This window comes from Malaclemys terrapin, chromosome 7 (genome assembly GCF_027887155.1).
Source record: "Malaclemys terrapin pileata isolate rMalTer1 chromosome 7, rMalTer1.hap1, whole genome shotgun sequence".
In the NCBI taxonomy this organism is placed as follows: Eukaryota; Metazoa; Chordata; order Testudines; family Emydidae; genus Malaclemys; species Malaclemys terrapin.
The window spans coordinates 98,590,124-98,617,380 of NC_071511.1; the positions used below are offsets into that span (position 1 = coordinate 98,590,124).

The 27,257-nt window shown below is 40.6% G+C and overlaps 1 protein-coding gene across 4 annotated transcripts in view; it reads right to left on the reverse strand.

The window, feature by feature from the left end:
- The window catches only part of KNDC1 (kinase non-catalytic C-lobe domain containing 1), a 116,411-nt gene that overhangs the window by 45,913 nt on the left and 43,241 nt on the right, over window positions 1–27,257 (reverse strand). For all 4 annotated transcript variants that reach the window (XM_054033478.1, XM_054033476.1, XM_054033477.1 and 1 more), the window contains 9 exons: window positions 24,164–24,278; window positions 17,575–17,646; window positions 17,415–17,476; window positions 8,907–9,065; window positions 8,479–8,556; window positions 5,191–5,284; window positions 4,833–4,995; window positions 3,862–4,739; window positions 3,631–3,775 (listed from right to left, as the gene is read on the reverse strand). In XM_054033478.1, coding sequence (XP_053889453.1) covers window positions 3,631–3,775; window positions 3,862–4,739; window positions 4,833–4,995; window positions 5,191–5,284; window positions 8,479–8,556; window positions 8,907–9,065; window positions 17,415–17,476; window positions 17,575–17,646; window positions 24,164–24,278 — 1,766 coding nt within the window. The remainder of the gene's footprint in view (window positions 1–3,630; window positions 3,776–3,861; window positions 4,740–4,832; window positions 4,996–5,190; window positions 5,285–8,478; window positions 8,557–8,906; window positions 9,066–17,414; window positions 17,477–17,574; window positions 17,647–24,163; window positions 24,279–27,257) is intronic.

A 27,257-nucleotide genomic window follows, 5' to 3' on the forward strand; every position in this document is an offset into this window, starting at 1 on the left:
TCATATTCTTAAATATTGATGGCAGGAAAAGCTTAAAAATAAAAATGAGATCTTACAGATCAAACCATTGTGTGTGCCAGAACTTTGTCACATTTATCTACTGCATGAAATATATCTATGTATTTTTTAGGTTTTATTTTATAAAGAAAATCTTCAAAGGCTTTACGGACATTAAAATACATTGGGTAAGGTGCAGTAATTATCTTAGTACCAATTGTGCTGCACAATGGTTAACAGAATCCCAAGAACATCAGATTGTGTTTAAACAAAGTACTACACTAAATGGCAAACTGTCTCAATGCAGTCCTCCACGCAGGATTCAATCAGCATCATAGTGTCATGCTTTGGGCAGCAGTCTGACTCCAAGCCATTCCTATTTAGGATAACCATGATTCTGAGATGAATTAAACATGGTATTGTTAAAACTAAACAAAAAACAAACCACACATTCTGCTTCCCATCCTCCAGTGTATTTTCTACCTTATACCCTGTAGGTGTGGCTGTTTTTATTCATTTTAACCTCCAACACACACCCCTTCAGTTCTTACTATATTTTTCTTCTGTCTTCTATGCGTATTCTCTATACTCTATCAGGGTTATTCTTTTGCTTACTGTTTCTTTTTCTCACTGTACCACTAGTACTCACTCTCCTTTTCCAAACTGCACCTTTCTGTCTCGCCCAACAAGGTTTGAAAGACAGACTTGGCAGGCCCACTTTTATCTGCCCTCCTGCCTTCCTCTATTCGTCTGCCTCCCCACTCTCTTCCCCGCTCCAGTTTGTCTTCTACAGCAACTTAATACATTGGTGGGATCATCTGCATGCCTTTCAGCAATTCAGCTAGGAGAGAATTTCTATTTTGCTACCTGTTGAACTGCTAAGGCATGGCCAATGAATGGTTGGACCAGCTGCCTAGCAGTTATAGGAGGCACAGAAATGAGATCATCTGAGGAATATATTGAAAACTAGGATATCAGAATGGTTATACGAAATAGGAAAAATTCCAGTAAGCTAGGACATGTCATCACCCTATCCACAAGGGAGGATCTTACCATACATTTCAATTATGAAATCTGCTAAAATGTATTGGAAAAGGTATCACTACTCACAGGAGTGCCTAAACCATTAATTCGGAATTGCCATGCTCTGCAGCTGAAGGTCTTTTATTGGAAATGCAGTATCTTAGGAAGAGGTTGTAGACAGTTCTTCACTGAGATCCAAAATTTGAGTTTATCTTTTTCTATTGGGTGAAGGGGATGATGCTTGTTCTGTTTTCCTTCCTCTTTCAAAGCCTTACACATCACTCATCACTTCATGCTGAGGACGACTGATTCAGATACCTCAAGAATCCACTCACAATGGATCAGTATGCTGCCTCCACAACATTCAAGGCTGGGATTTTCAAAGCACCATGGGAATTTGGAATGCAATTCCTACTGATTTTCAATGGTTTCTGGGTGCATAGCTACCTTAGATGCCTTTGAAAATCCTAGCCCAAGCAGACAATCAGACCCGCATGTCTTATAGACCTCAACTCTGGATGCCTTCAAATCCTCTCTCTCTCTGAGCCAAGGCCTTTCAGAACTAAAGTCTTTCAAGGATGCAAGGTTCTAGAGTCCAGCTATAAAGGTATGTAAACTTCCTGATCAAATGTCCAATCCATAGGCATGGAACACAAAAAACCCAAAACCCTACCACAAGGGAAAAACATTATTGATGTGAATGCATTAAATGCTGCCTGCAGTGATCCTCAATATAGATTTTTTTTTTAAACAAACATGTCTCTTTTACAAGCTGCAACAAACACGAATGGTTTAATTGTTTAAGACAGATAATATCAGAGATGAAATACTACATGAAATATATCAATATTGTGTTTTCTCAGTTTACAGTCTCCTGTAAACTACAGAAGGTTGTGCAGAGGAACCTAAACCATGTTGCATTGATTTCTTGTGCCTAAAACAAGAAGGAGAAGCCAGGCGATTTTTCTCCCTGTACTTAATGAAAGTTTGAGCTTACACATTAAAATGTGCACAACTAAACTAAAATGCACAAGTTGCACTGTAGGAACAATATAATTGAATTTTGACTGTACAGCATCTTTCAAACAGAAACACTGAGTACTCCACAGACCATTCAGGTTAGGGTTACCATTCGTCCGGATTCTGCCGGACATGTCCAGCTTTTTTGAGTTAAAAATAGCCTCCGGGGGGAATTTGTAAATGTCCAGATTTCCCCCCCCATGCAGAGCGTGCGCGGCTTACAGGGCAGCCGGCCGGATCCTGCCACTCGCACGGGGCTCCGGCAGCCAGAGCCCCTCCTCCACTTCCCCCTCTTCTCCCCTGCAACTTGAGACCACTCCCCTCCTCTCTCTCCCTCCCTCCTCTCCGTCCCTGCATTCGCAGATCGCCGGCCGGCCGTTCGCCTCGGGCCTCCGGCAGTCTGGAGCTCCGACCCTGCTCCCCTCCCCCTGCTGCCGAGCGCGCAGCTCTGCAGCACTCTGTTCTGAGCGGCACGGTAAGGGGGCCAGGGGGTCAGAGAAGCGGCAGGGAGGTTCTGGAGGGGGCAGTCAAGAGACAGGGAGCAGGGGGAGGGTTGGATGGGTCAGGAGTTCGGGGGGGGGCGTATGGGGGTTGGGGGTGTAAGGTTTTGGGCAGTCAGAGTACAGGTAGGGGGGGTCTCAGGAGGGGGCAGTTATGGGACAAGGCACAGGGAGGCTTAGGTAGGGGGTGGGGTTCTGGAGGGCAGTTAGGAGCAGGGGTCCCAGGAGGGAGCAGTCAGGGGACAGGGAGCAGAGGGGTTTAGATGGGTCAGGAGTTCTGGGGGCGGGCTGTCAGGGGGTGGGGGTGTGGATAAGGGTTGGGGCAGTCAGGGGACAGGTAGGGGGTAGGGTCCTAGGGGGCCAGTTAGGATGTGGGGAAGGTCTCAGGAGGGGGCAGTCAGGGGACAATGAGCAGGGAGGCTTAGGTAGGGGGTGGAGTCCTGGGGGGCAGTTAGGGGCAGGGGTCTCAGGAGGGGGTAGTCAGGGGACAAGGAGTGGGGGGAGGGTTGGGGATTCTGAGGGGGCGGGAAGTGGGAGGGAGTGGAAGGGGCAGGGGCGGGGCTAGGGCAGGACAGGGGCGGGGCTCCTCCCATCCTCTTTTTTGATTGTTGAAATATGGTAACCCTAATTCAAGTCAATTTATGCAAACAGGGAAAAGTATTTAGGTGACAATGCATTATAGAGAAATTCTGCAGCTATGTAAGAGCAGAGATGAAGGAGAGTTTAAGTTAGAAACATTTCAGCAAAACACTTAAGCACATGCTTAACTTCAAGGATTTGCTTAAGTCTACCACTATGCATCAGAGCATTTACAGAGTCATAAAAATGTAAAGCTGGAAGGGAAGTTAAGAGCTCCCCCTGTTCAGACAGATGATTGATGTGTCTGATGTGGGGAGAGCCATGAAGAGTTTTATAAAATGGGAGAAGATTATATAATGCAAAGGGAAAGAAGCAAGTAAAAGTACAAATGGACAGAGGATGTATTCTTTCCCACTTTTAGCTATAGACTATGAGGCAAGCTGGTGCACTTTGGACGCAGAAACAGCACTAAAGGAGACCTCAAGCACGAGGAATGGAAATATGCACTTACCCTATTTGTGGAGTCGTTTTCCCTCTTAGTACCTTGTAAAGATTCTCCAGTAATTTTCCATCCCAATAAAGGTCACAAAACTTCTCAGAGACTGCATCACAGAAAGTGTCAAACTTAAGATCCTTTAAGGTGAAAATATAGTTACCTTGTTAAAAAAATAAAATATGATTATTTAGGATTGTTTTTTGTATGTAATAATATATTTATATATAAAGATAAATGTATACATACCCATAGCAAGAACTTCAACTCCATACTCCAGATAGCCATCAAATGCAAACTCTTCTTGTATAAGATGCACTGCTTTCTGTAATAAAGTGTCATTTGTCTCATGCTGCTGGGATAAAATTTCTACACTGAAGGGAGAAGATGCATTTTGATTCACTGATGAATGCGATGTGGGTCCTGGTAAAGGTGAACTACTGCCTACTTCAGTATTACATTCTTTGTTTTCTAGATAGCTGGTCTGAATAATTTGATTAGTTGAAGGCAATGATAAATTAAAGATTTTGGCTTTCATTTGATCATGTCTGGTCTGTACCATAGTGGGCTCATAATTCTGTAGTTGGCCAAGGAAGGAATTATTTTGTAAATTTATATCAGTGTTATAATTTGCTATTGTACTTGAAAGGAGTACAGGCAAATGATTATAGCAATCATAAGCAATTTTTGACTCAAGAGGTTTATTTGGTATTTGCTCTGATACAGCTAGCTGTATTGGTACAAGTGTTAACACTCTTGTCTCTGGGTCCTGTTTGAGAAGGGAGTTATTTATAAGAGGCGGCCTCTGTGGTGTAGAACAAGCGGAGGAGCTTGAAAAAATTGCAGATAAAGTGTTCTTTTCTTGTAAATTGCATAAGGAATCAGATGGCGATGGCAATTCAACTGTGGATGCAACCATATTGCTTGGATTTTGCTCATTTGAAGGTATTTGGGATGAATGGTTTTGTATGTCTAAATCATGCTTGGGTATCTCCGGTGCAGCTACAACTTCTTCAGCAGCATGGTTTCCAATATCATCTACAAATTCTGATTTGTTGTTACCATCCATATGCATTTCTTTTTGTATATATCTATCAAGTTGCTCAGGAGTGGATGCATGTGTCCCTCTGAAAAAAAGCAAAGCATTTTGTATGGATGCCTATGTTAAATTTAAGTGTGAAGTTTCAATTTTAACTTATGCTGTATTAGGACATACATACTTTGTTAGCTCTGTGTTTTGCTGCAGTATAATAGGCTTAAAGTGAGTTGCAGAAGAGGTGAATGCAACAGGCAATGTACATGTCTCATTATTTAAAGAAGTCTGACAAGGCACTGGTCCTTTAACTGCTATCAGCTTACTTTCACTAGTTATAGGCACAAATCCTGGAAAGACAAACAGGATTAGGTCAAAGGTAAGCAATACCCAGAAAATACAAAGACAAAGTAAATAATCTGTTTAAATAAAAGATTATGATATTTTTTCCACAGTTGTGTTGCACTTTACTTGGCAAGTCTCATGCGATAACAAATTCTGACACTGGAACAAAGGAATAACCACATAACAACTGGATTACTTACCCACACTAGACTCTGAAGCATCCATTTTGTTTCTTTTATTTTTAAACTCCAAAGGAACATTATCTTGAGAATAGTTTATTTCTTCATTGAAAGCCTAAGAGTAAAAAGTGAGTTCCATAGTTTGAACAAATAATGCAAGTACTTTACTTCAACAGTCCTCAGCAAGTTATTACTAAAATTATCTTTAATACAGTGTTTCATTGCTCTGCATACCTGTAATCTCCAAAGGAGGACCCAACTGTGTGGGGGTTGAGGGGTAAAGGTGGAGGGGCTGCAGAACTCCTGTGATTGGTAAAACTATTTGTACCAAGCTCATACAAACTGAGCACTTTATCTAAACAAATTTAAGACTACGGATTGTTTGAAAACTCTATTGATTGTCAGTATTCCACACTCATGCCCTGTGACAGTCATGTTAGTATTGTTTTCTGTTCCCTGAAAGGATGAGTATAAGTGAAATAAAGGAGGAAAGTCTGAAAAGTCAACAGCCCTTTGAATTTCTGGGCAATGATGGCAGTAGCTTATGGAGGCAGGCTATTAGGATTTAGGAATTTTAGGATATTCTAAGTCTTTACTTTTCTGGGCCATGGAAGCCAGGCATTGCCTGAGACACCACTGCTACAAAGATTAGGTTATTGGAGTATTCTATTAGATGGGGCTTAGGTTTAAAATGATTTTTCTTTAATTTGCACACAAGGTAAGTGTATCGGGCACATACATGCTCAGTGCTAGCCAGAAACAATGGGACAGATTCTGCTTTGTCTTAAAAAATTGCCTGGTGGCCAGGGCTATTGCATGGTACAGTATAACAGATATGGAAATTTGCTACAATATCCTAGTTAATGTGTTCTGTACTAAATGTATCATTGTAGGCCAGGAACTGTATGTAATTCTGGGGGGGATGGGAGGAGGGGAAGGACCACAGCCCTCCAGGAACTAGAACTGTGGGGAGTGATTAGGCAAATTCACTCAGGTTGTAATACCTCCCAGAGAGGCACCATCACCTGGACAGACTTGCATATACTGGTTCAAATTGGATTCTCTAGAGACCAGAAGACAAAGAAAGGACTCTTGGATAAATAATCTGAGTTTGATCTGATTCAGGGCCTTCATTCTTATCCAGCAAACAGACAGGCTCTTCCTTCACAGGGGAGACCCCAGTCCTTAGCGAAGGATTGGAAGGACTGACACTGACCAGAACCCTTGTGGTGATGGTGGGGGTAATCTCTGATAAACTTATTAGCATTCGTATAGGTTCTTTTATTGTTTCTTAATATGTTTTCTTTGTAATGATTGTACTCTAAGAATAAATGTACTTGCTTGGAAAGAACTGTATGGAAACATAATGTGGGTAATTAAGCTGTTTTATAGCCTCTGAGGAGAAAAACAGAGCAGGCCTGCAGAGGCAGTTGGCTCTACTGGGGAATTCGCAGTTTAGGCAGGAACTGTGGAGCGTGGAAATATCCTGGTCAGGAGGGAGAAAGATGCATGTCTCTGCCCAAGAAGTGACAGCTGGGGAGCTAGAAGGCTGAGTGTGGATGCCCTTGTTGGATCACCGAAGGAGAATACAGGGGCAGGTTTACAGTCTTCCATATCCTGCATGACTTGGAAGGCTGCAGATATCTTAAAGTGGGTAGGACCTTTAGCAATGGTTAAGCAATTTTGTTACATTACAGTTCTTTGCAGTAATAAGAAGCAGCTTTAGAGCTATGTCAAGTCTTGCAGAGAAAAATTATTAGGTACAAAATGCTAGCACTCCTGATAATAGCTATGGGATGACTGAAAATTGCAATCTGTTAATTGGTATATTTATATGCAAATAGCAAATATATTATTTAATATTTTTAACATAAGCTTTTTTGTTACAACATTCATTTGAGCAATATTTTAATGATTACATTTCATTATCTTTTTATGTTAAAAATCTATATTTAAGAGGGCACTTCAGAATATTTGAGTTAAATAGAAAGCAAAAATAACGCTGTAAGTTAAATTGATCTAAAGCTGGATAATCAAACACAGAACTACAGAGAACTACTATTCTTTCACTAAGATACAATTCTGAAGATGAAGACTGATGTAGATCACCATATTTTGAGGTCCTAACTAGATATTTTGCAGGGAGTGGTGTATGTGTTTGTTTTGTGGTTTTAGGAAATACTAAGAGGTTTACAAATCCTTACCATGTAAATATCTGAAACAAAACAATCATTAGAATAGTGAGTTTTCATTCACAGAGATATTTATAGGAATATAGTAACCAGATTTCTCTATTTAACAGTGGGTTACCATGAGAGTGAGCACAGTTACAACATGTATGACATGGAGATCCTAGGCCATTTTTAGGTGCTTTAAAACTATTTTGCAATTCCAATATTTTTAGTACTCAAATCAAATGTTTCTTGTACTGGTATGCATGGGAAGAGAGGAGAACTTAAGTCTGCAGAGAGGCACCCAAAAAGAGAAGAGAAACTTTATATTTGAGATATACCTATCTCATAGAACTGGAAGGGACCCCGAAAGGTCATCAAATCCAGCCCCCTGCCTTCACTAGCAGGACCAAGTACTGATTTTGCCCCAGATCCCTAAGTGGCCCCCTCAAGGATTGAGCTCACAGCCCTGTGTTTAGCAGGCCAATGCTCAAACCACTGAGCTATCCCATTCACCATTCTCTCTTTTCCTTGAATTCTTAGCTTTATATAATTCTTGCTGAAGTTTGACACACATTTCACTGGCTCAAAATATTTGTTCTTCACACAAACTCATTGCTCCATTGCAACAGCTACAACAAAAGCATAAAAAATTGCTCTCTCCTAAACTGGGTTTTAGGGATTCTACATTAGACTCCTCCAGTGTTCTAGCCTTAAATTAGAATACCCAACTTCTCAGCAAGCTGTGCTCTATTTAGAACTGATTTTAACAACATTGCTTTGAAGACTTAGAGAATCTGGAAGTCAATTATTCACATACAGTGAACTTAAATGTAGCTGCTAGAATATATAGCTACAAGCAGCCATTAGAAATCAGCAAAGCTTTTTAAAAACAGAATACAATTTTCATATCTATTTCATATTCCTACAAGGAATGAAAAATATTCACTCTCAGCAATACCTAAATACTTTTATATTAATGATGTCCCCACAGGAGTAACCACCTAATCATTTACAAGAATTTACAAAATTGAAAGAACAAAAGAATTACACAGCCAGCATAAAAAAATCTTACTGGAACACATTGTACGGAGATAATTGGAAAAAATGTAATACATTGAAAAAAAATTACTCTTACCTTGAAGGCAGATTTACTCAAAAATGCCAGAATCTTTTTGCTGTTTATACTTTGTTCAAGTAGATAACTACTGCATATCTAAAAGTATTAAACATTTTGAATTAAGACAAAATTTCCACTCAATTAAGATATTTAATAGAGGAGCACTGTCAAGATAAAGTATTCAAATTTTTTTAAATCCAATTCAGGAAGTCTTATTAACTTGTTCCAACTCTCTGGTTGATAACTTCAACATTGATTAAAACACACCCATTAACTCTAAAGGGCACCATTAAAGCACAAAACCAGAAAAGTGATTGGTTACTATTTAGTGAGCTCTCAGGCCATAACCAAAAATTAATTAATATTTTGATATTCAAATTCATTATTAAATAGGTTTCTAGCTATGACTGAACACCTAATATTATAAAACTGCTTCATCAAGTCACCTTAATTGCATCAGTTATAGAAGGCCTTTCTTCGGAGTTTCTTTTTGCCATATCCAGAAGAAGAGTCTTTAGTTTCCTTGGCAACACTAGTTTGTGATCAGGTGGATAATTGTATTTGGCTGCTGTCCACAAAATTGCAGCAACACAGTAAATACAGACCTGTTGAAAAAGCAAATATATAATGTAGGGGCAAGGACAGCCGTAAAGAAACATGAACTTCCAAAGAACTGACTGCATCCTACCCTCAAATATTCTGTTGTACATCCCAGCATATTGCAGGAAGTAGCTTTTATGCATAAAACTAGCAGCTGGTTTTCCAAGCCAGGGTCAACACTCATTAGTTTCTTTACTTTCCTCTTAATATATGCAAGAGGATTCAGGGGGAAAAAAAACCAACATGTTCTCATTATTTTGTAGCAGGTCTTTCATATAAAAATAATTCTAAATTAATTGCAGGCTTTGGGATCCTGCCCCAAAACACTGCCAGTAGCAACTTACTTAAGAACAGGCTGCTATAATTCAGCAAGCTAATTGTCAGAAACTATTACAGCCTCCCATTAGGAATCCTACCTTTAGAGAGATGACAGATTTAATTAGAAAAACTAAGTACTGAAAATTTGTTCTAGGAATTGTGCTAACTGCAGTTAGACCACTTGAGTTGCCACAGTGAGGAACCTTAAAAAGACTTTAAATGATTTCCATTTTTGGTTAAAGTATGTTAAAAACAGACAGCCAAATTCTACTCACTTAGCAGAATATACCTACCTTGCCAGTGTTGTTGGAACTTTGACAATACTAAAGCAGCAGAATTTTATACCTTAACCTAGCCATTAATATTTTGCCATGGATGTCAACAGGACCAGGATTTCACCCTAAGAGTTCACGTATTTACTAAAACGACCATTCAACCCAGGACAGACTTTCAGAGGTTTTTTCACTGGACACTGACTAGCACAATTACTTTGACGGGCATTGAATTTCCCACATTCTCAAACTGTAGTCACAACCAGCGCCAGTGCCAGTGCAAGGAAGTTTGGCACCTTGCACCCCCCCCAGCCCTGCAGCAGCTCCCCGCCCTCCCCCCGCCCTGAGGTGCCCCTCCCGCAGCAGCTTCCCCCCCCCGCCCTGAGGTGCCTCCCCCGCGGCAGCTCCTCCCCCGGGGGAGCCGTGGAGCAGCTCCCCACCCCAGCTCACCTCTGCTCCGCCTCCTCCCCGAGTACACCGCCCCCGCTCTAATTCTCCTCCCCTCCAGGCTTGCGGCGCCAAACAGCTGATTAGCGCTACAAGCCTGGGAGGCGGGAGAAGTGGAGCAGCGACCGCGCGCTCGGGGAGGGGGCGTAGGAACAATGTAAAAAAAAATTGGGGGCACCGCTTTTTGGCGCCCACAAATCTTGGCGCCCTAGGCAACCGCCTAGTTTGCCTAAATGGTAGCACCAGCCCTGGTCACAACTGTTAAATACACAACATGTACAAGCTAGGTAAGTTCTATCTGGCCACGACCTAAGTTTTGTAGTTAGAGTCAACATTTCCTGGCATCTCAGGGAAGTGGGAAAATGTTTCCATTTTGTCCTGAACTGTTCTAATAGAGAGTTTATCTGCTTCCAGGATGACTTAGCTATAAGCACAGAGAAAAATCAACATCCTTAAGATTCAGGGATACCGGATCGAAAGGAAAACAACAAGCCTTCTCTCTAGAGCAGAAGTTCTTGGAAATCCTGGAAATGGTCTAAAAAAAGAAGCAAGTTACAAAAGTAGTATATATTATTTACAAAAACACAGAGTTATGCCAAGTATTCATGGATGAAGCAAGCATTATCCTTTTAGATATATATATTTTTTAAGCTAGCTGCTGAAATAAGGAAATGTACTGAATGGGATAAAATCAGTATCCTCAAGGGAACATGTCAAGAAGCTACCTTTACAATAAGGCTAGGAACACAGATACACTGGTATCATTATGCATCCGAAGAAGTGGGCTGTAGTCCACGAAAGCTTATGCTCTAATAAATTTGTTAGTCTCTAAGGTGCCACAAGTACTCCTGTTCGTTTTGCGGATACAGACTAACACGGCTGCTACTCTGAAAACTGATATCAAGGTGATAAGCATCTGTTATATTACATACACATACCAAAGCTGATAGACATCCTCCATATCACTCATAAAAGAGGGCTCAGGCTGGAGGGACAGAGTTTATATTCCCTCCCACACAGGCCCAGGACCCTCTGGTTTTCCCTCATGCTCAGGTGATGCCTCCCTCACCACTGGCTGTACCCTCTGCCCCCAGCTCCTGAGGAAAGGGACGACCTATAAAGGAGTCACTATCCTTTTTTCCTCCACCAGTTCAAACAAAGCCCCTCTGCTTTTGAGATTGCAGGGGCTGCATTTTCCATGTCCCTATAGAGAGGTATTCTGTGATCAACAAACAAGGTGGGAAACAATAATGAGCCCTAAATTTCTGTAAGTGAAATAGCTGTGTGAATACTGAGAAACCACCACCACAATCTGGAGTTTGTTAGACATGCTAATCTCTCTCCAATTTTTAAAACTTTGAAATTAACTATGTATAAAACAATCTAAAAATCAGTAAGAAGATTGTAGATCTTGGGATGCTTAAAATTTCCAGTTTATGCTAAAACTGCCATTTTCTACTCAGCCAAATCCATAGCAAGTCAAAATTGGCTTGAAGTTGAATTGAAAACCAGTTTTTCCTTTAGATTGCGAGGCATCAATTTTTCATCCTCAGCGTGTGGGTCTATTCCGAAAAGTGCCAGTGTAAACATAGCATTTTTTTATACACACAGAAAAGATTTGTTGGGTATCAGTCATATATGCTGACTAATGATAAAATTATATATTTTACTTCTCTTAGAATGGTAGAGACAAAACAGTCTGAATTGCAGATTCTATGCCACCTTGCACATCAGAATTGAAGGCAATGGGTTTGCACAGGTGTCAATGAAAGCATAATTTGAACTGCATCACCTTTTATTACTGTTGATGTATAATATGGAAGGAAGTAATTTTGATTCTCAGAGCCAGGTAAGAGTGTGCAGTATAACAGTTAGAAACGCACATCTTACTTGTTATCTGAGCCCATGGATTACAGATATTATTGAAAACAATAAAACAAATCCACTGTGCAATTTTTACAATCACTTTTCAGAGTAGACCTGCACTTTAAAACAATAGGTCATAAACTGATAAGTGCATGGGACTGGGAGTGGCCTATGAACACTTGAGTTTCTTGCCACTGACTTCTTATGTGTAGTCTGTTTCTTACATCTACCCCCATTTACTTACTTACCTCACAGAAGAATACCACAGTGCTACTTATTTACCTGTCTCACCAATGACATTGAAGCCCTGACTGCAGACAGTGGTGGCATTTCCATCATGTCTGGTTACAAACTGCCATGCAAACAATTCATGGTTGCTAGCCCACATATCCTCAAACATGACAAAACATGGGTGATCATCAGTGATTAACAGTCACAGAATCAAATAGGGCTACAGTGTAACTGATAAAAATGGTGAATTAGTTGAACTGTGGGCAGATGCGCTCAACTTGAATTTAATTCATGACCCCATGCCTTCCAGTTCTTTCAACAGCAGCTAATGGAAATGGGGCTACCTCCCTAATCTGGTATTTGTCACGCAACAACATAGCTGGTTTGTGTAACAAACTTAATATGGGTCTGGTTCCACATTCGCATCACCAGCCTATCGCCATCCAGATCAATGCAGCCATAACACCTAACTCAGTACCATTCCAGCACAGCTTTAACTTTAAGAAAGCTGAATGGAAGGGCTTCACCAACGACCTCAATGCCACTATAAGAAAGATAGACCCAATACCAGAAAATTATGATCAGTTTGTCAGTGTGGTGCATACTGTCTCAAGGAAACATATTCCACAAGACTGCATTACAAATGATGTGCCAGGATTAACATCTGAGTTATTGGATCGGTATGCAAAATACAAACAGAAGTTTGAAGCGGACCCATTTGCTGAGGATACCATCACAGCTAGCAAAGAACTCTATACTAAAGGATGAAAAGCAGAAGTCATGGCAGAATCTCATAGAGTGTGAACATGACCCAAAGCAGCAAGAAAGTATGAATAACTAATGATCAAAGGAAGCAGAGCAGCACTACAATGTTATTGCAGACCAGGTCACACACCAACTCCTAGAGAATTACAGGTTACCAAACAACCCAAGATGTGGTTTGAATGGCAAGAAGACAAGGTGATAATACAATTATAATTATCATTTTAGGGCACATGACTGAATTAATCTCCAGAATTAACACCCTCAAGAATGGTAAAGCCACCAATCTAGGTGACATCTGTATAGAACCAAACACTTCAGACCAGCAGCAACGAACTAGTTAATCAAGTTGTTTAGCACATGCTCAGCCTCATATTAAGTACCCAAGATCTGGTGACAAGCATGTATTGTGGCACTCCTGAAAGTATGCAATGAGCTGAAGAACTTCAGGCCTGTATCACTACTATGTCATTTCTACAAACCATACAAGCATCTAATTGTAAACCATCTATCATGACTTGCTGAAAAGCATCTAATCCCAGAGGAAACTGAATTCCACCCAGGCAAGTCATGCACCAATCAAGTGCTGAACATCACTCAATATATTAAAGATGGCTTTGAAAATGGTATGGTAACAGGGCCGTGTTGGAGCTAGGGGTGCTGAGAGTGTGGTAACACCCCCTGACTTGAAGTGGTTTCTGTGATATACAGGTTTACAATTTTGTTCAATGACTTTGAGCACCCCCACTATAAAAATAGTTCCAACACCACTGTTGTTGACCTATCAGCAGCATATGACACAGTGAATCACTGTAGGCTCCTCACTAAAATATACAACATGATGAAAGATCATCACCTCATGACTGATACAATCTGTACTAAAAACAACATTTTTATGTCAAACTATTTGGGAAGTGGAGCCAACGGTGGCAACAAAAAAATGCCATACCACAAGGGAGCATACTCTCGCCAATACTTTTCAGCATCTACATGAACGATCAACCAATCCATCTCAGCACAAGAAGTTTTATCTATGCCAAGGACCTATGCGTTGCTGCCCAGGCCAAGGATCTGGCCCAGATTGAAGCTATGTTAATATTGGTGCTGTCCAGGCTCTCAGTTTATCACAACAAGAACCAATTGCATGCTAACCCAGCCAAAAAGCAAGTGAGTTTTCCATCTTTGCAATCGTGAGGCCAATGGAGAAGTTATCATCATCTGGAATTGGGTATCCCTTGCCCATTGCTAGAATCTTGTCTATCTTGGAATAATGCTAGACCACACTCTCTCTTTTAAGGCACACATAGAGGAAAAGACAAAATGCAAAGTTAGCACCTAGAACAATGGTTCCCAAACTTTAACAACCTGTGAATCCTTATCACTAAAATGTCAAGTCTCACGAACCACCTCCTAAAAATGAATATTTCCAGGGATTTTCTCCTTTACCTGAGTATAAGTTATAAAAGCAGTAATCTTGGAAATATAAAAGTTGTTTTTATGACATGATTATTAGACACTATTTATTAATATTATTTATCATTACACTATTTTTATTACATTATTAAAACAGCAACACTCTTCGGAGCTTGTATTATTTTGAATAAGCCTGTTATAAGACAAGGCTCCTATGTTTCATCAAGGAGTATCAGATGTGAAACAGCATGAAAGTATTTAAGAAGACAACTCAAAGAGTTCCTCCTACACAAGCATTCAGGTCTTGAGCAGTCCTGGCAAACAATGCACGTTACAACAAAGCTTAAATTGTTCCTTATAATAATTTTAAAAACAATACTAGCTGCCTATTTAATTTTAAAAACAGCAAAAAATATCCACCTCCTTTTCCATTTCTTATAAGGAGTCTTGAAGTTTAAATCTCCTCAGTGTGATAGATATGCTTGCTTTGATCTGCTTAGCTCTTGGAAGTCCAGGGGCGCCGGGCTGCTGGCCCCATGCTGCCTGGGGTCCTTAGGGACAGCTCTGTCCGCCATTAGGGATTCCCCCCCGCCCCCCCGAGAACCCCCTGTAACATTTCATGAACCCCCGTTTAGGAACCACTGATCTAGAACAACTTACACAGGAAGCTTAGAAATTAAAAATGGGGAACCAACCCAACACTAAGAGCCTTCCAAAGACACCTGACATGACAAACTTTCCAGTGGATACCACACAATCATTTTACAAGTATAAACATGGGGATGTAGGGTGTTCCCCTGAGGTATAGAGTGTCACAAGCTGCCACTACATCACAGAAGTCTAAAACCAACAAACATGAACAGCCTTTATGTGCTTGCCAGAATCACTCCATCAGATATTAGGAGAGTGGTAACAATCAAAATGGTACAATTGACACAGGCTGAAGATACTGGACTTCTGCTGTAGGGCCACTCTGCAGCAGTTATCCACTTGAAGTCACGGAAAAAACTTCCTAGCTGTAACAGAACTGCTTATAAAACAAAATCACTGACAGCTACATGACTGGAAAGGTAGTGTACTGTACAGGGCTCAAAATACTCATGAAGGATGTCAAAATGCACATCAATCTTGCTAAACGCCTTCCCACGGGTGCGGGAAAGGATTGGTCGACTTGGAGATGTTTAAATTGCCTCTGTCAAGGCTGAATTCCCACTCTGTCACTCCGAGAGCAGAATTTAAGGGTAGAGGCCTGCAAGGATTCTAAAAATTAATACGTGCCACTCCAGACTCGTATTAAACTCCCAAGGTTACAGCTTTTCTCCGACCTTGGCTTGGTAAATGCTGCCACCACCCAAATGCAAAAAACCCACTTTGAACCCAGGAAGGAGCACTTGGGAATTTCTCCCTGTGGGGTACCTTCATGCCCTTTCACCGCCCCATCCTTCCCCTCCGGTGGAAGAGATGAGAAAGAAAAAGGAAATTAGCTGTGGTTATCAGCTAATCAAACAACATGCACAAACCTTTTAGGACACCAAAAATCCAATCCTGTTCTTAAAAACAGTACATTTTATTAAAAACAAAAAGGGAAGAAATACATTTGGAACTCAGGCTTTTTGCTAGATCTTAAAAGAAACAATTACAAATTTTAGCACCCAAAACAGCTTTCTTGGGGGGTTCAGCTTAAAGGTTACAAGCAAACAAAAAGCATCAGGGGTTAGCACAGAGGAAATCCACAAGCCTTAAAAAATAAACAGACATAAACCTGATTGCGTCTAGCTAAACATTCTGATCTACTTACACATTTGGAGTTCAGATAAGTAGCTCTAGGCATGATCTGATGATTTATGATCATACCTGACTTAAAGCTGCCTATAGCATGGCTGCTCTGTCTCTCCAGCCCAGAGAACAACAGACTCCTTCCCCATTTTAAAAAGTTCTGTTTTCCCATTGGCTCTTTTGATCAGGTGCCCCCTTTTTCCCCCCCTTTACGTTGGGGACTTTTTAACCCTTTACAGGTAAAGCAAGTAAAGAACAGCTACCAAGAGGGATTTTACAGCTAACTGGCTGGCTGGGTGTCCATCAAAGGGAGCCATCTCCCCACTTTGTTTATCACAACCTCTGAACAAGAATTGGTGGGTCAAAAGTCAATATGGGGAAGTGAGGCTATTCCAATAACCCAGAAAACATGTGACTGAAGAGAAAAATAAACCATGGAACATCTATTCATCTGCTGGCTCCTAGAGGAGCTGCACACCATCAAAGATCTCACCAGGGCTACAGATCAAGCCATGTCTTGTGCCCAACATTGGATGAACTTATGACTGTGATGGAAGGACACAAGATGATGACCAATCTCACAGAAAATACAGTACTTACTTGTTTCCAACTATTATGAAGATAATAAGTAGCACTCATAGTGCTCTTCATTACTATCATCATCTTTGGGTTAAGAGTTCCTTAAATTTCTCTATGTAAAGAAGTCCTATCAGCAGAACTATACTGGTATAATTACACTACTGTCATTGTACTGATATAACTCCCCACCTGGACACTTATTCTGGAGTAAATGTCCATATGCAGAGTTCTACCAGTATAACAATAGCAGTATAATTATACCAGCACAGTTCTGCTGGTAGATTATTCGCATAGAGACTCTAGGCTGAAGCCCAAGCTTTGAAGTGCTTGTTTCTGCATCAAATGAATAATTTAGAATCCTGTAGCCTCCAGTGCCATTTCCATTGTAAACGGATTAAAAGCAATCAAACTTTATGAAAGTACTTTTGAAAACATATTTTTGGGTTCACACTTCAATACTTGGGAAAAATGAGAAGTGCTTCATAAGAAGCAACCATTTTATTCATGAGACCAACATCAAACATTTGATGGATGATAGATGTACTCATTGAATCTTGAAAATATTTAGCCTTCAGCCTCAAGCCTCACTGAACAGCAGAAGTATGCAGCACTCTTCCCCCCCCACCAAATAAAATGAATAACTACTCACATGTAAGAGACTCAGACATGCCTCAAATCATATGACATTACCTTCTCAGTAACAAAATCCACTTCTTCAATTTCAGGAGCCAGATAAAATGTATCATAACATCCTAAAAAAAGAGAAGAGAAACCAAAACCAAAGAAGTAACATATTTGCTTTCCTCTCTTCCACAACGAGGAGGAAAAATAGCTTTAATTACTATTTTACCTTCATCTTTTGGAGCAGCAAAGAGAACATTTCCATGGCAGTCAATCAGCACACAGTCCAAACATAAAAACACTGCAAAATAGGTCACAAGAGAATCATAGCTATACCAAAGTGCATCCTTTGAAGAATGAATTCTAACATGAATAATTATGTCTGAATTTGTTTGAAAAATATTTAATATTGACACTCTCATGAATAATGTAACCGATTAAGTTTGTGTGTAATATAGTTAAATAAAAACTAAAGTTGAGACACAAACTGGCTAATAAAAAGTAAGACGATAAAATTACCCAGACCTGCAGGTAAAGACACCCTATTACTGCAGAATAAAAACAAGAAAGCAAGACAAAGTTGGGCCTTTAGGAATAGAAAGGACTTTGTAATAACATCACAATACTGTATGTAACGTCTCTTTTCATGTAGTGCAGAAGAGTGATGTCAGACGAGAACAAAAGCAGCAGCTCTGGCTGGATCTGCCTAGTCTCCTCACAAGGTAAACACGAAGGTATGAAATTACTAACCTAAGAGAATTTTTTTCCCCCAAACCTTGAAGTGACAATACCGTGGAGATTAAATGTAACAAATGCTCAACTAAGGTCCCACTAAAGTGAAATTAACTGGGACAGCTGACAATAAATGCAGAGGCAATATCATCAAGGAGATTGAACACAGAGCTAGAAGGGCCATTTTATCTGGAAAGGAATTGAAGGCATGTTTGGCAGCAAGCCAGATGCAGGACTCCTCTGGGAATTTTAAGATTTAGAGCCCAATCCTGCAAACACTTGTGCACAAGTAGCTTTACTTACCTAAGTAAGCTCATTGAAGAAGATCCTCACTTGCATAAGCATTTGCTGGTTCAGACCCTCAGCCCTACTCTGTTTAAGAAAATACTTGAGTTGTATAAATATTTTAACTGAGGTGAAATCTCAAGAAACTAATTTTCCTGTATTTAACATTAAGAATGTAAGATCATTTTATAAAAACTCAACCATGCAAAACAGATGAGTAAGACACTCTCTCCATTAGATATCTTAAAAGCACAGACTGACTTAATGTGCTTTGATATGATAAGCCATCTGATTAATGTGGTTCTGTCTCAGTGGGCAAGCATCAAATAAACCCTTTTCCTATGAAAAAAAGTATTAGGGTAATAAATTTACATGATATAAATTCTAAAAAAAAGAGAGAGAAGTTTGAATATGTTCTGAGAAAAATGTGAAAAAGTCCTTCTTTAGTTAACAAATCCATGCAGAGCGGGTTAAGACAGAACAGCGAGGAAATTAAAAGTTATTGGCCTCAATTCAGGAGAGCACTTAAACAGTGCTTAACTGTAAGTACATGCTTAAGTCCCATTGTCATCCATAGGATATAAATCACATCCTTTGGTACTGTCCTGAAGAGGGATGCTTTCCTGGAGTGGAGGGCTATTACTTATTATATCAACTGAGGCAGTGCCCAGAAGCATCAACAGGGCTAGGACCCCATTGTGTTAGATGTTGTCCTTGCCCCCAACGAGTTTAGATTTTAAAGCCCTGAACCTCCAATCTGATCCATGCAGGGCAACCCTGGAGCCTCACTGAAGTCAGGAGGGCTCTGCAAGAGTGGAAGGATCTTCCATGTATCCAATCATAAAATCTGGGCCAAAGCCCAGAAGCAACATACAAAGGGTAAGAGGAAAGGAAATAATCAAAGTCCCAATAAAGGACTCAATGTACATGCAGGGATCCATAGTACCAGAATCCAATGTAGGGTCAGGTTCAAAATACATAAATTTAGAGGATGTTTTAAATGCACTTGAGCTACCTCAAAAATTCTTAGTTAGCTAATTATTTGGAAAGTGGGTTTGAGAACGATTCAGAAGGAGGAAAATATATCCTTATAAATATACTCAAGAAGGGCAGCCTACACATAGGACAGCATTGGGAAAGGCAGGAAGCATTAAAATTAAAAGGGATACTGATTTTTAAAAAAATAATTAACAATCAATTTTATAACAGGAGTATCCTGTATACAGTGTGTCATTAAGTTTTTTTGTTTGTTTGTTTTAAGTACAGTAAAAGACATGCTATCCAGCATGTTGGACGAATGGGGGTTGCCAGCTAGGCAAAATTCCAGATAACTAAGGGGGCTCAGGGAGGGAGTTTGGATGCGGGAAGGGGCTCGGGGCAGGAGGCTGGGGTGTGCAGGGCCGGCTCTGGCTTTTTGGCCACCCCAAGTAGGGGTGCAGAGGGACCGGCTGTGCGGGCGGGAGGGGAAGGGAGCAGGCGGGAGAGAGAGAGAGAGAGAGAGAGAGAGAGAGAAGGGGGTAGCCAGGACTACAGCAGGGGCGCTGCCACGCAGCCCCTCCCGCGAAGGCTCCGCTCTGGTTGGCGGGGAGGGAAGGAAGAGGACTGCCCTGCAGGGCGCTCTGGTTCTCTGCGCCGCCGCCTCCTACAGGGCGGCCGGAACGGGGGAAAAAAAAAAGCGGCCACCCTAGGATTGGGCTGAATGCCACCTCGAACAATCTGCCGCCCCAAGCACCAGCTTGCTCAGCTGGTGCCTGGAGCCGGCCCTGGGGGTGCGGGATGGGTTTTGGGGTGCCAGATCCAGGCAGCGCTGACCTCTGGCAGCTTCGACCTCAGGCAGCTCCCTGCAAGCGGCAACATGTCCCTGCTGCTTCTAGGCAGAGGCACAGCCAGGCGGCTTTCCGCACTGCCCTGCCCCACCCACTGGCTGTGCAGCTCCCATTGACCAGGGACCACGGCCTATGGAGCTGCAGGGGTGGTACCTGAGGCAGAGGCAGTACGCAGAGCTGCCTGCCCATGCCTCTGCCTAGGAGTGGCAGGGACATGTCGCTGCTTGTGGGGAGCCGCCGAGGTGAGCGCCACCCAGATCTAGTACCCTGAAATGCCAGTTTCTAGAGTTTTCCTGTTTAGAAAGTGCCAGAAAACGCAACTTGTACGGTATTAGTAAGACAGCAGAATCACGTATGTTTAGAACAGTCTTTTGGATAAACTCAAGAAGGTCCCTATCATACAAACTCAGTTCACTACTGCTCTCGCTCCCTATGAACATACCTGTTTGCAATCTCTTTTGTTTCAGATTGACTTCTGCTCTGGTGCTAAACACCTTCTTGCAGGACTACGGGAAGAGCCATACAAGCTGCCCTAGAGCAGTATGTAAGTGATGTCATCACTCTCATGCAAGAGACAAGAAGTGAAACTGACCAACAAACCAGCGAAGTCGATTATATGTGCTGTCAAAGTAAACAAATGAAGCTACAGGCGGAAAAACGTACTAACTTTTTGTTGTAATTTATTTCAGTTATAGTAGCCTTATGGGTTACTGGTTCAACATTTTCATATGGAAATGTTATTTTCAGGTTCGTAGTGTCCTTTTCCAGCTGCATGTGCAAATTCACTCTTTCCTTGTCTGAATTACAACACAGATTTTAATACTTTGGTGTCACAATCACATACAATACTTTATACATATGCTATTTATTTTATCACAGTGGTCCAGAGGTATCTCTTTATTAACTCGGGACCCAATCCTGCAAGCTGCTGTGTGGGCAACCCCACCCCCATTCAAGTCTCCACTGCAGTCAATGGGGGCCTACAAATGTGAAGTACCTTGTGGGATCATGGCCTTAGGCTATTTACATGGCAAGTTGTAAGGTATATATTTTAATAATTGTGAACACCCATGACGTAGCGTTTATTTTCAACCAGCAACACAGCTTTCTTCCACTGCACTTCAGGACTAAGTCAGTTAAGCAACTAAGCTGCAAATTTAGGTGGGCCTGCACATGCTAACAAAAGTTTATTCTTCTACGTAACTGTCATGGCTACAGGGCAAACTGTGCCTCTCGAGTTCACACCTTAGATGACAAGTCTGGCTTCCTGCACCTCACTTTGGATAGAGCCACACAGACCGGTAACCACTCAGACTGGCTCTCTGGCTGCAACCCCGCTGGTTCTCCACTGTGTTGACACAGCCCCAACTCTGTTTTGGCAACTGTAAGAGTTTCCCTTCAGAAGCCTGTGACGTGTGTGCAGTGACACAAACAGCGTCTTCAATACAAAGCTTTATTTATTCTCTCACCAAAGGTACAAACATATAGAGAAAAGAATAAAAACAACAAGAGGCCAACACACATGGGTATTAATCATTGTAAGTTCCCCTCAGCCCAGCTAACTCCATTCCTGGCAGGGAGAAAACAACCTGGCTTGCTCACAGCACATGCGTGTCTGTCAATCTGTCAGCTTTCACTGACACCCTGGGTGTCTCCTCTAGTTATCCAAAACACCTCCCTTTTCTAGGATCTTTGAGATTTAGGCTATGTCTACATGAGAGACCTTAGAGCAGCACAGCTGAACTGATGCAGCTGCACCGCTGTAAGATCTCTCGTGTAGTCGCTCTATGCTGATGGGAGAGAGCTCTCCCATTGACATAATTAAACTACCTCCAAGAAGTGGTGGTAGCTATGTCAGTGGGAGCTCTCTCCCGCCGACATAGCGCTGTGCACACTGCCACTGATGCAATACTTAGGTCTCTCAAGGGAGTGTTTTTTCCACACCCCTGAGTGACATAAGTGGTAGTGTAGACATGGCCTTAGATACACCGTCTTTTATCCCAGGCTTCACCCTTGGGAAAAGTAAACCATTCTAGCCTGGATGGAGCAAGTCAGGTAGTTTCATTCCCATTAAAAGCCCATCCATTGTTTCATCAAAGAGCTCTTATCTGTGTCATTGTTTCATTTATGCTGTTTCTCCCTCAGTCTCTTTTGAACTTCTGGCAGTCAGTCAGGTTAACATCAAAATAGATAACCTGAGGAGGGGGCATATAATATGTAAAGAAATCTAATACACCTAACTTCCTCATTCGACATACTAATACCAAAATGGAGTATACTGTGCAAGTACTATTTACTATATAGTTTTTCACATAATGATTTCATGTACTGTCTGGCATATATCTGATAAGCTTAATTTGAAATGTGATCCTGTATTTAAAAAACATTTCCAAATTTGAAAAGGAAAAAAAAAGCAAGCTTTGGTTAAAATGAATTTAATTACCAGAAATCTATTTTTTTAAAAAGTCTGGAAATGAACAGTTAATCAAGCCAGACAGATTCCTATTGCCATTTAAACTGTCATCATTCCTCACTTTATCAGTCTTTCACTGCCATAACTAAGACAAAGGAGATTAAAAAATACACATATTTAAAAAAGACTCAAGAATGGGTAAAATGAATCATTCTTAAGATTGTGCTGGGAAGGGGGTATTCACAAAAAATCAATAAGATAAAGAGTTTTTCATTAAGTAGCAAATGAAGCCCTAAAGCTGTTCTATAACGTGTATCTATCTAACTATATATACACAAACACACAGCCTTATCAGAACGGGTCTAAATTGAACAATATTCAGCTCAAAAGTTTCATGCTGAAAGGCAGAAGACCCAAAATGAAGATGCTAGAAAGGATACCCTCCCATTTACTGGTTTGTGTCACAACCTTAATATTTATTTAAACAGTTTTTAATTTTCAAATGCTAGACAAAGTTCAGATCTCAGTATGTTGAAACTCAGCTGCTCTGGATACATGTATGTGCGCAGTAGCAGAGGTTTGTTAGGCATATTAAATTACAATCTGGCTCATTATATGCAGTAATTTGGAGGCTTTCCAAACATTAGGGGCATGCACCAGGGTGCTGAAATCACCAAGAGCAGCATAGCTTAAAGTGCACAAAAATCTACTTTTATAGCTAATTTTCTTTGTAATATTTTTATATTATAAAAAGATAAAAATGACAATCAATGCATTCCTAAAAATGCTATGAATTATTGTATTTTACTAGTGATTTGTTTATATTCATTCGCTACTGATTTAACCAATAACCTTAGGCAGAATTTTTAAACAAACAGAAAGCAAAAAAACCCACCAAAAAAACAAAACAAAAAACCCCCCCTCTCTTTATATTAGAGCTTCTTCAGCTTTATCATTAGTGTAAGCTGGACCAAACATGTTCAAGATTCCTACTAAAATTCAGGACACACATGAAATCTTCACCCCCCACCTCAGCCTCTTTATGCTAAAGGGCACAGCAGTAAAAAGGGACCTTAAATGCTCAAGTTCCAGCTGTGGAAACATTCCCCACGGTGTCAGATCCTCGGGTACGGGGACATGGTTGGGGGAATGGCCTGAGCACACAGTCCTGTGGAGATCCTGAACACTATGAAATCCCAGGAGGCTGTTGGAACTTACAGAGGTCCCCATGGGCTTGTTAAAGGTACCGCACAGACTCTCACCTAGGGAAATTAATCTCTTTACTTTATACATTTCCTCAGACATACCAAAAGTTCAGTAAAAAAGAGATATAGTCTTCCCATGAAATGCATGAAACTTAACTCCAAGTGTACTAAAATTTTAAAATCGCAGCCTCTATAACTGAAGTTAATCACAGTATTTTAAAATTTCAGGTTTCATTTGAGTTGCAGAAGAAACATTTAAATAGGTATATGCAGTGAAAAATCCTGATATATACACTCGACAATAATCTATGCAAGTGAATATACATATAGAGTATTTAGAAGTCATGAAGGCACTACCTGGATAATCTATGCAAGTCTGTAGAGTAAATAAGCATTCATGACATAATGCCCAGAGTTCATAGTCTTTCAATGGCTTACCATACCGAGACAAAAGAAGTTTCAGAGAGACCCACTGAAAATAAAATCAAAGAAAAAAAGTTATGAGAAAATATATTTCTAAAAATAAAATATCTACTGATGTTTTGATAAAAAGTACCTTAAACTAAATGCACACATTTTAAAGGCATTGGGCTTAGGCATTTTATTCCAGTTAGTGTTAATAAATGTCACTGGTAACTTCCCATAGAAAAATCTTTGCACAACAACAAGATGAATTAATTCTAAACTTCTGAAATACACAGAAAAAATTGTAATTCAAATTAGCTTTCACAGGAAAGGGAAAAAAATATCTCTGGAGAGCTGATCTGTTTGAAATCTTTTTGCTTATCACAATACAAAGATTCTTTGCAGCATGACAGAAGTAGTTAAAGGGACACTGCTTAGTAGAGCCCTGCAGCAGGACTGGGATCCTGTGGATCCCACAGGACCGCTGGCATAATAGTAGGAGCGGTATTAAAGAATAGTTCCATGAAGGGCTCTACTGCCTTGCCTACAAAGAGCAGAAATCCTGATCTATCTTGACAGCAGCATTATAGGTCTTACCTTAAAGATTTCATCAAAGTTTCTTGTACTTCTGTGAAACAAGTTACACAACATTGACAACAGAAATGTCAGAATTATTTTGAAGTAAAAACATTATTTTGTTTTTAATAATTGTTGACAATTTAATTTACACCAGTGGCATATTGTATCACTAAAAGTTGTAGCTTGTTTATCAGTCTAGATGTTTACACTTGACCATCACCCTAGTATAAAGAAGTGTTATTGTACAAATGCAAGAGAATATTTACTGTTCTTCATAGGGGCTGGTACTTCCTAGGCTATAATTTATGAATATTTGCTTTGGAGTTTCATAACTATAACAGAGGTTTACTGCCTTCAGTCACATATACAACAGTTTGATGCAAGTCACGGATGATAAAAACAAACATTCTCATCAGACCAAGGATCAGTAGCTTTGGGAGAAGAAGCTATATTATATTCATACCTGGAATCCTGCAGATACACTGACTTTCACCATGAGGCAGCCATCAAGGTAGGTAAATACTTCGGCCTAATACCTTTTAAACATCCCTTTAAAAAGTGAACTGTATAAACTTTGTATTAACTGTTAAGATGTACAGTCAACAATAACTTTTTAAAGTGCTATGTTTTTGTAGTCTGCTCTTAACATACGTTTTCATGTGTTAGATTCTCTCTACCAAACACCACATGTAGCATGTTGCATTAAAAAAAAAAGCATAGCTAACTTCACTACAGGTAAATGTGATCCAACCTGATCAGATTAAGTTTGATTTTCAAATTTTGCCATCACCAGTATTCTTGAGCCTGACACAGAGCTCAAGAGCTCATCCACAATTCTGTTTCTTGATCTTGTTTAAAAAAAAAAGCTGATGAAAGCTATTTAAATAGTTAAGAGGAGTCAGCTGCATAAAAACAAGACTCTTCAAAAATAATTTAAAAAGGAGCCAACTTCTCAAAGTTCGCCAGACAGCAAAAACAAGACATTAACTGAGCTACAGGACCCTCACTTGAAAAGTGGTCAACATTTGGTATGAAGGATTTTTGATGTCCCTTATGGCTACCATTTTTGTTCCCCTCTTCATACAATGATACTTCTGACAAGTCTCTGAGCTGTGCCTATGACCTCCTCCTGGAGAGAGGCTTTAAAACGACAACAGGTGTTAACATTTCAAATTCAGCCATGGGATAAAACTGCCAGAGTTGGAGAAACTCTCAGACAGTCTGGGAGTGCTGCTTGGTCTCAGAGAGTCTTTCAAGTCGACTAATACTGTGATGACAACTTCCCCACATTTCCCTCTGAGGCCATGCTACTCTGTTCTACATCAGAGAAGCTGCTAGGGCAGAGAGGAAACCTTCCTCACTGATACTTCCAGCCTGCTGCCCCTAGAGGAACTCAAAGATGCTGCACAGAAAGCTGATGCTACCTCCCCTCCTTTTGTTCACCTGACTGCTTCCTCTGCTCCATATATCAGGTGCTTCTGACCACAGCGAGGAGCTAATGAATAGCTGGCAAAGGAAGGAGGAAGAAGATGGCCCAGTCCCCCATGTTGATCTTCAGCAATAGCATCCACCCTTAAGGCTCCAGTAATGTGGGGAGTAAATATGAAACACACAAATTAGTAGGGGAGCAGAAAGAGACATCCTGTACTTTCTCATTACATGCAGGGAGAAGGAGAGAGAGGAAGGAAAGAAAGGAACATTGACTGGAGCAGGAAAGTTGAGAGAATTTAAAAAGGGTAGCAAAGGGGAAAGGCTTACCACAGGATAGAGTGTGCAAGCAATGGTGGACAACAGAATGGATGAAGAGGTGACAAGAATCATAGGAATGGAAATGCTGTTTAAGAGAAAGGCAGCAAAGAAAAGGATGTAACAAGGTAAATACTAGACAAGAGAAATACCACCATTATCTGTGACTGAGTGAATCAGATAAGCACAGGGAGAAAATAAGAAAAAAACAGAAGTGGGAGGGATGGGGAAAGAAAAGAAAAGATGCAGGCAAGTTACAGGTTACTTAATTTTATTTAATTGGTATTCTTTTGAGTGACACTTCCCTGGCAAGTGTCCTAGATCTCAGTTTTGGAAAGAGGGATGAAATAAGTACTGTAGTTATTTAGAAGTATTAGTTTCACTGGCTATAGAGGATCCTGTAGTTCCATAATGAGGTTACCTTGGTTTCTACCTATATTGCTATTAATTCTTCTGGGTGGCTGTTATTCAGATACTGCTAGACAAAGATTACTGTTATTCCAGATGGTATGCAATGCCTAAATGTTGTCATTATGGAGAGAGGGGAAACAGGAAAGAAAAGGAAGGCCCCTCCATAGTCCACTATCAGGGCTTTATTCTCCCTACTCCTTGTGCAAATTATTAAGTATGAGCACTATGCATATTATCAGAAAATACTCAATACTCTTGTTTGAGCAAAATAATTGCACCAAGTCCAATTAAATGAAGTTTACTTGGTAAG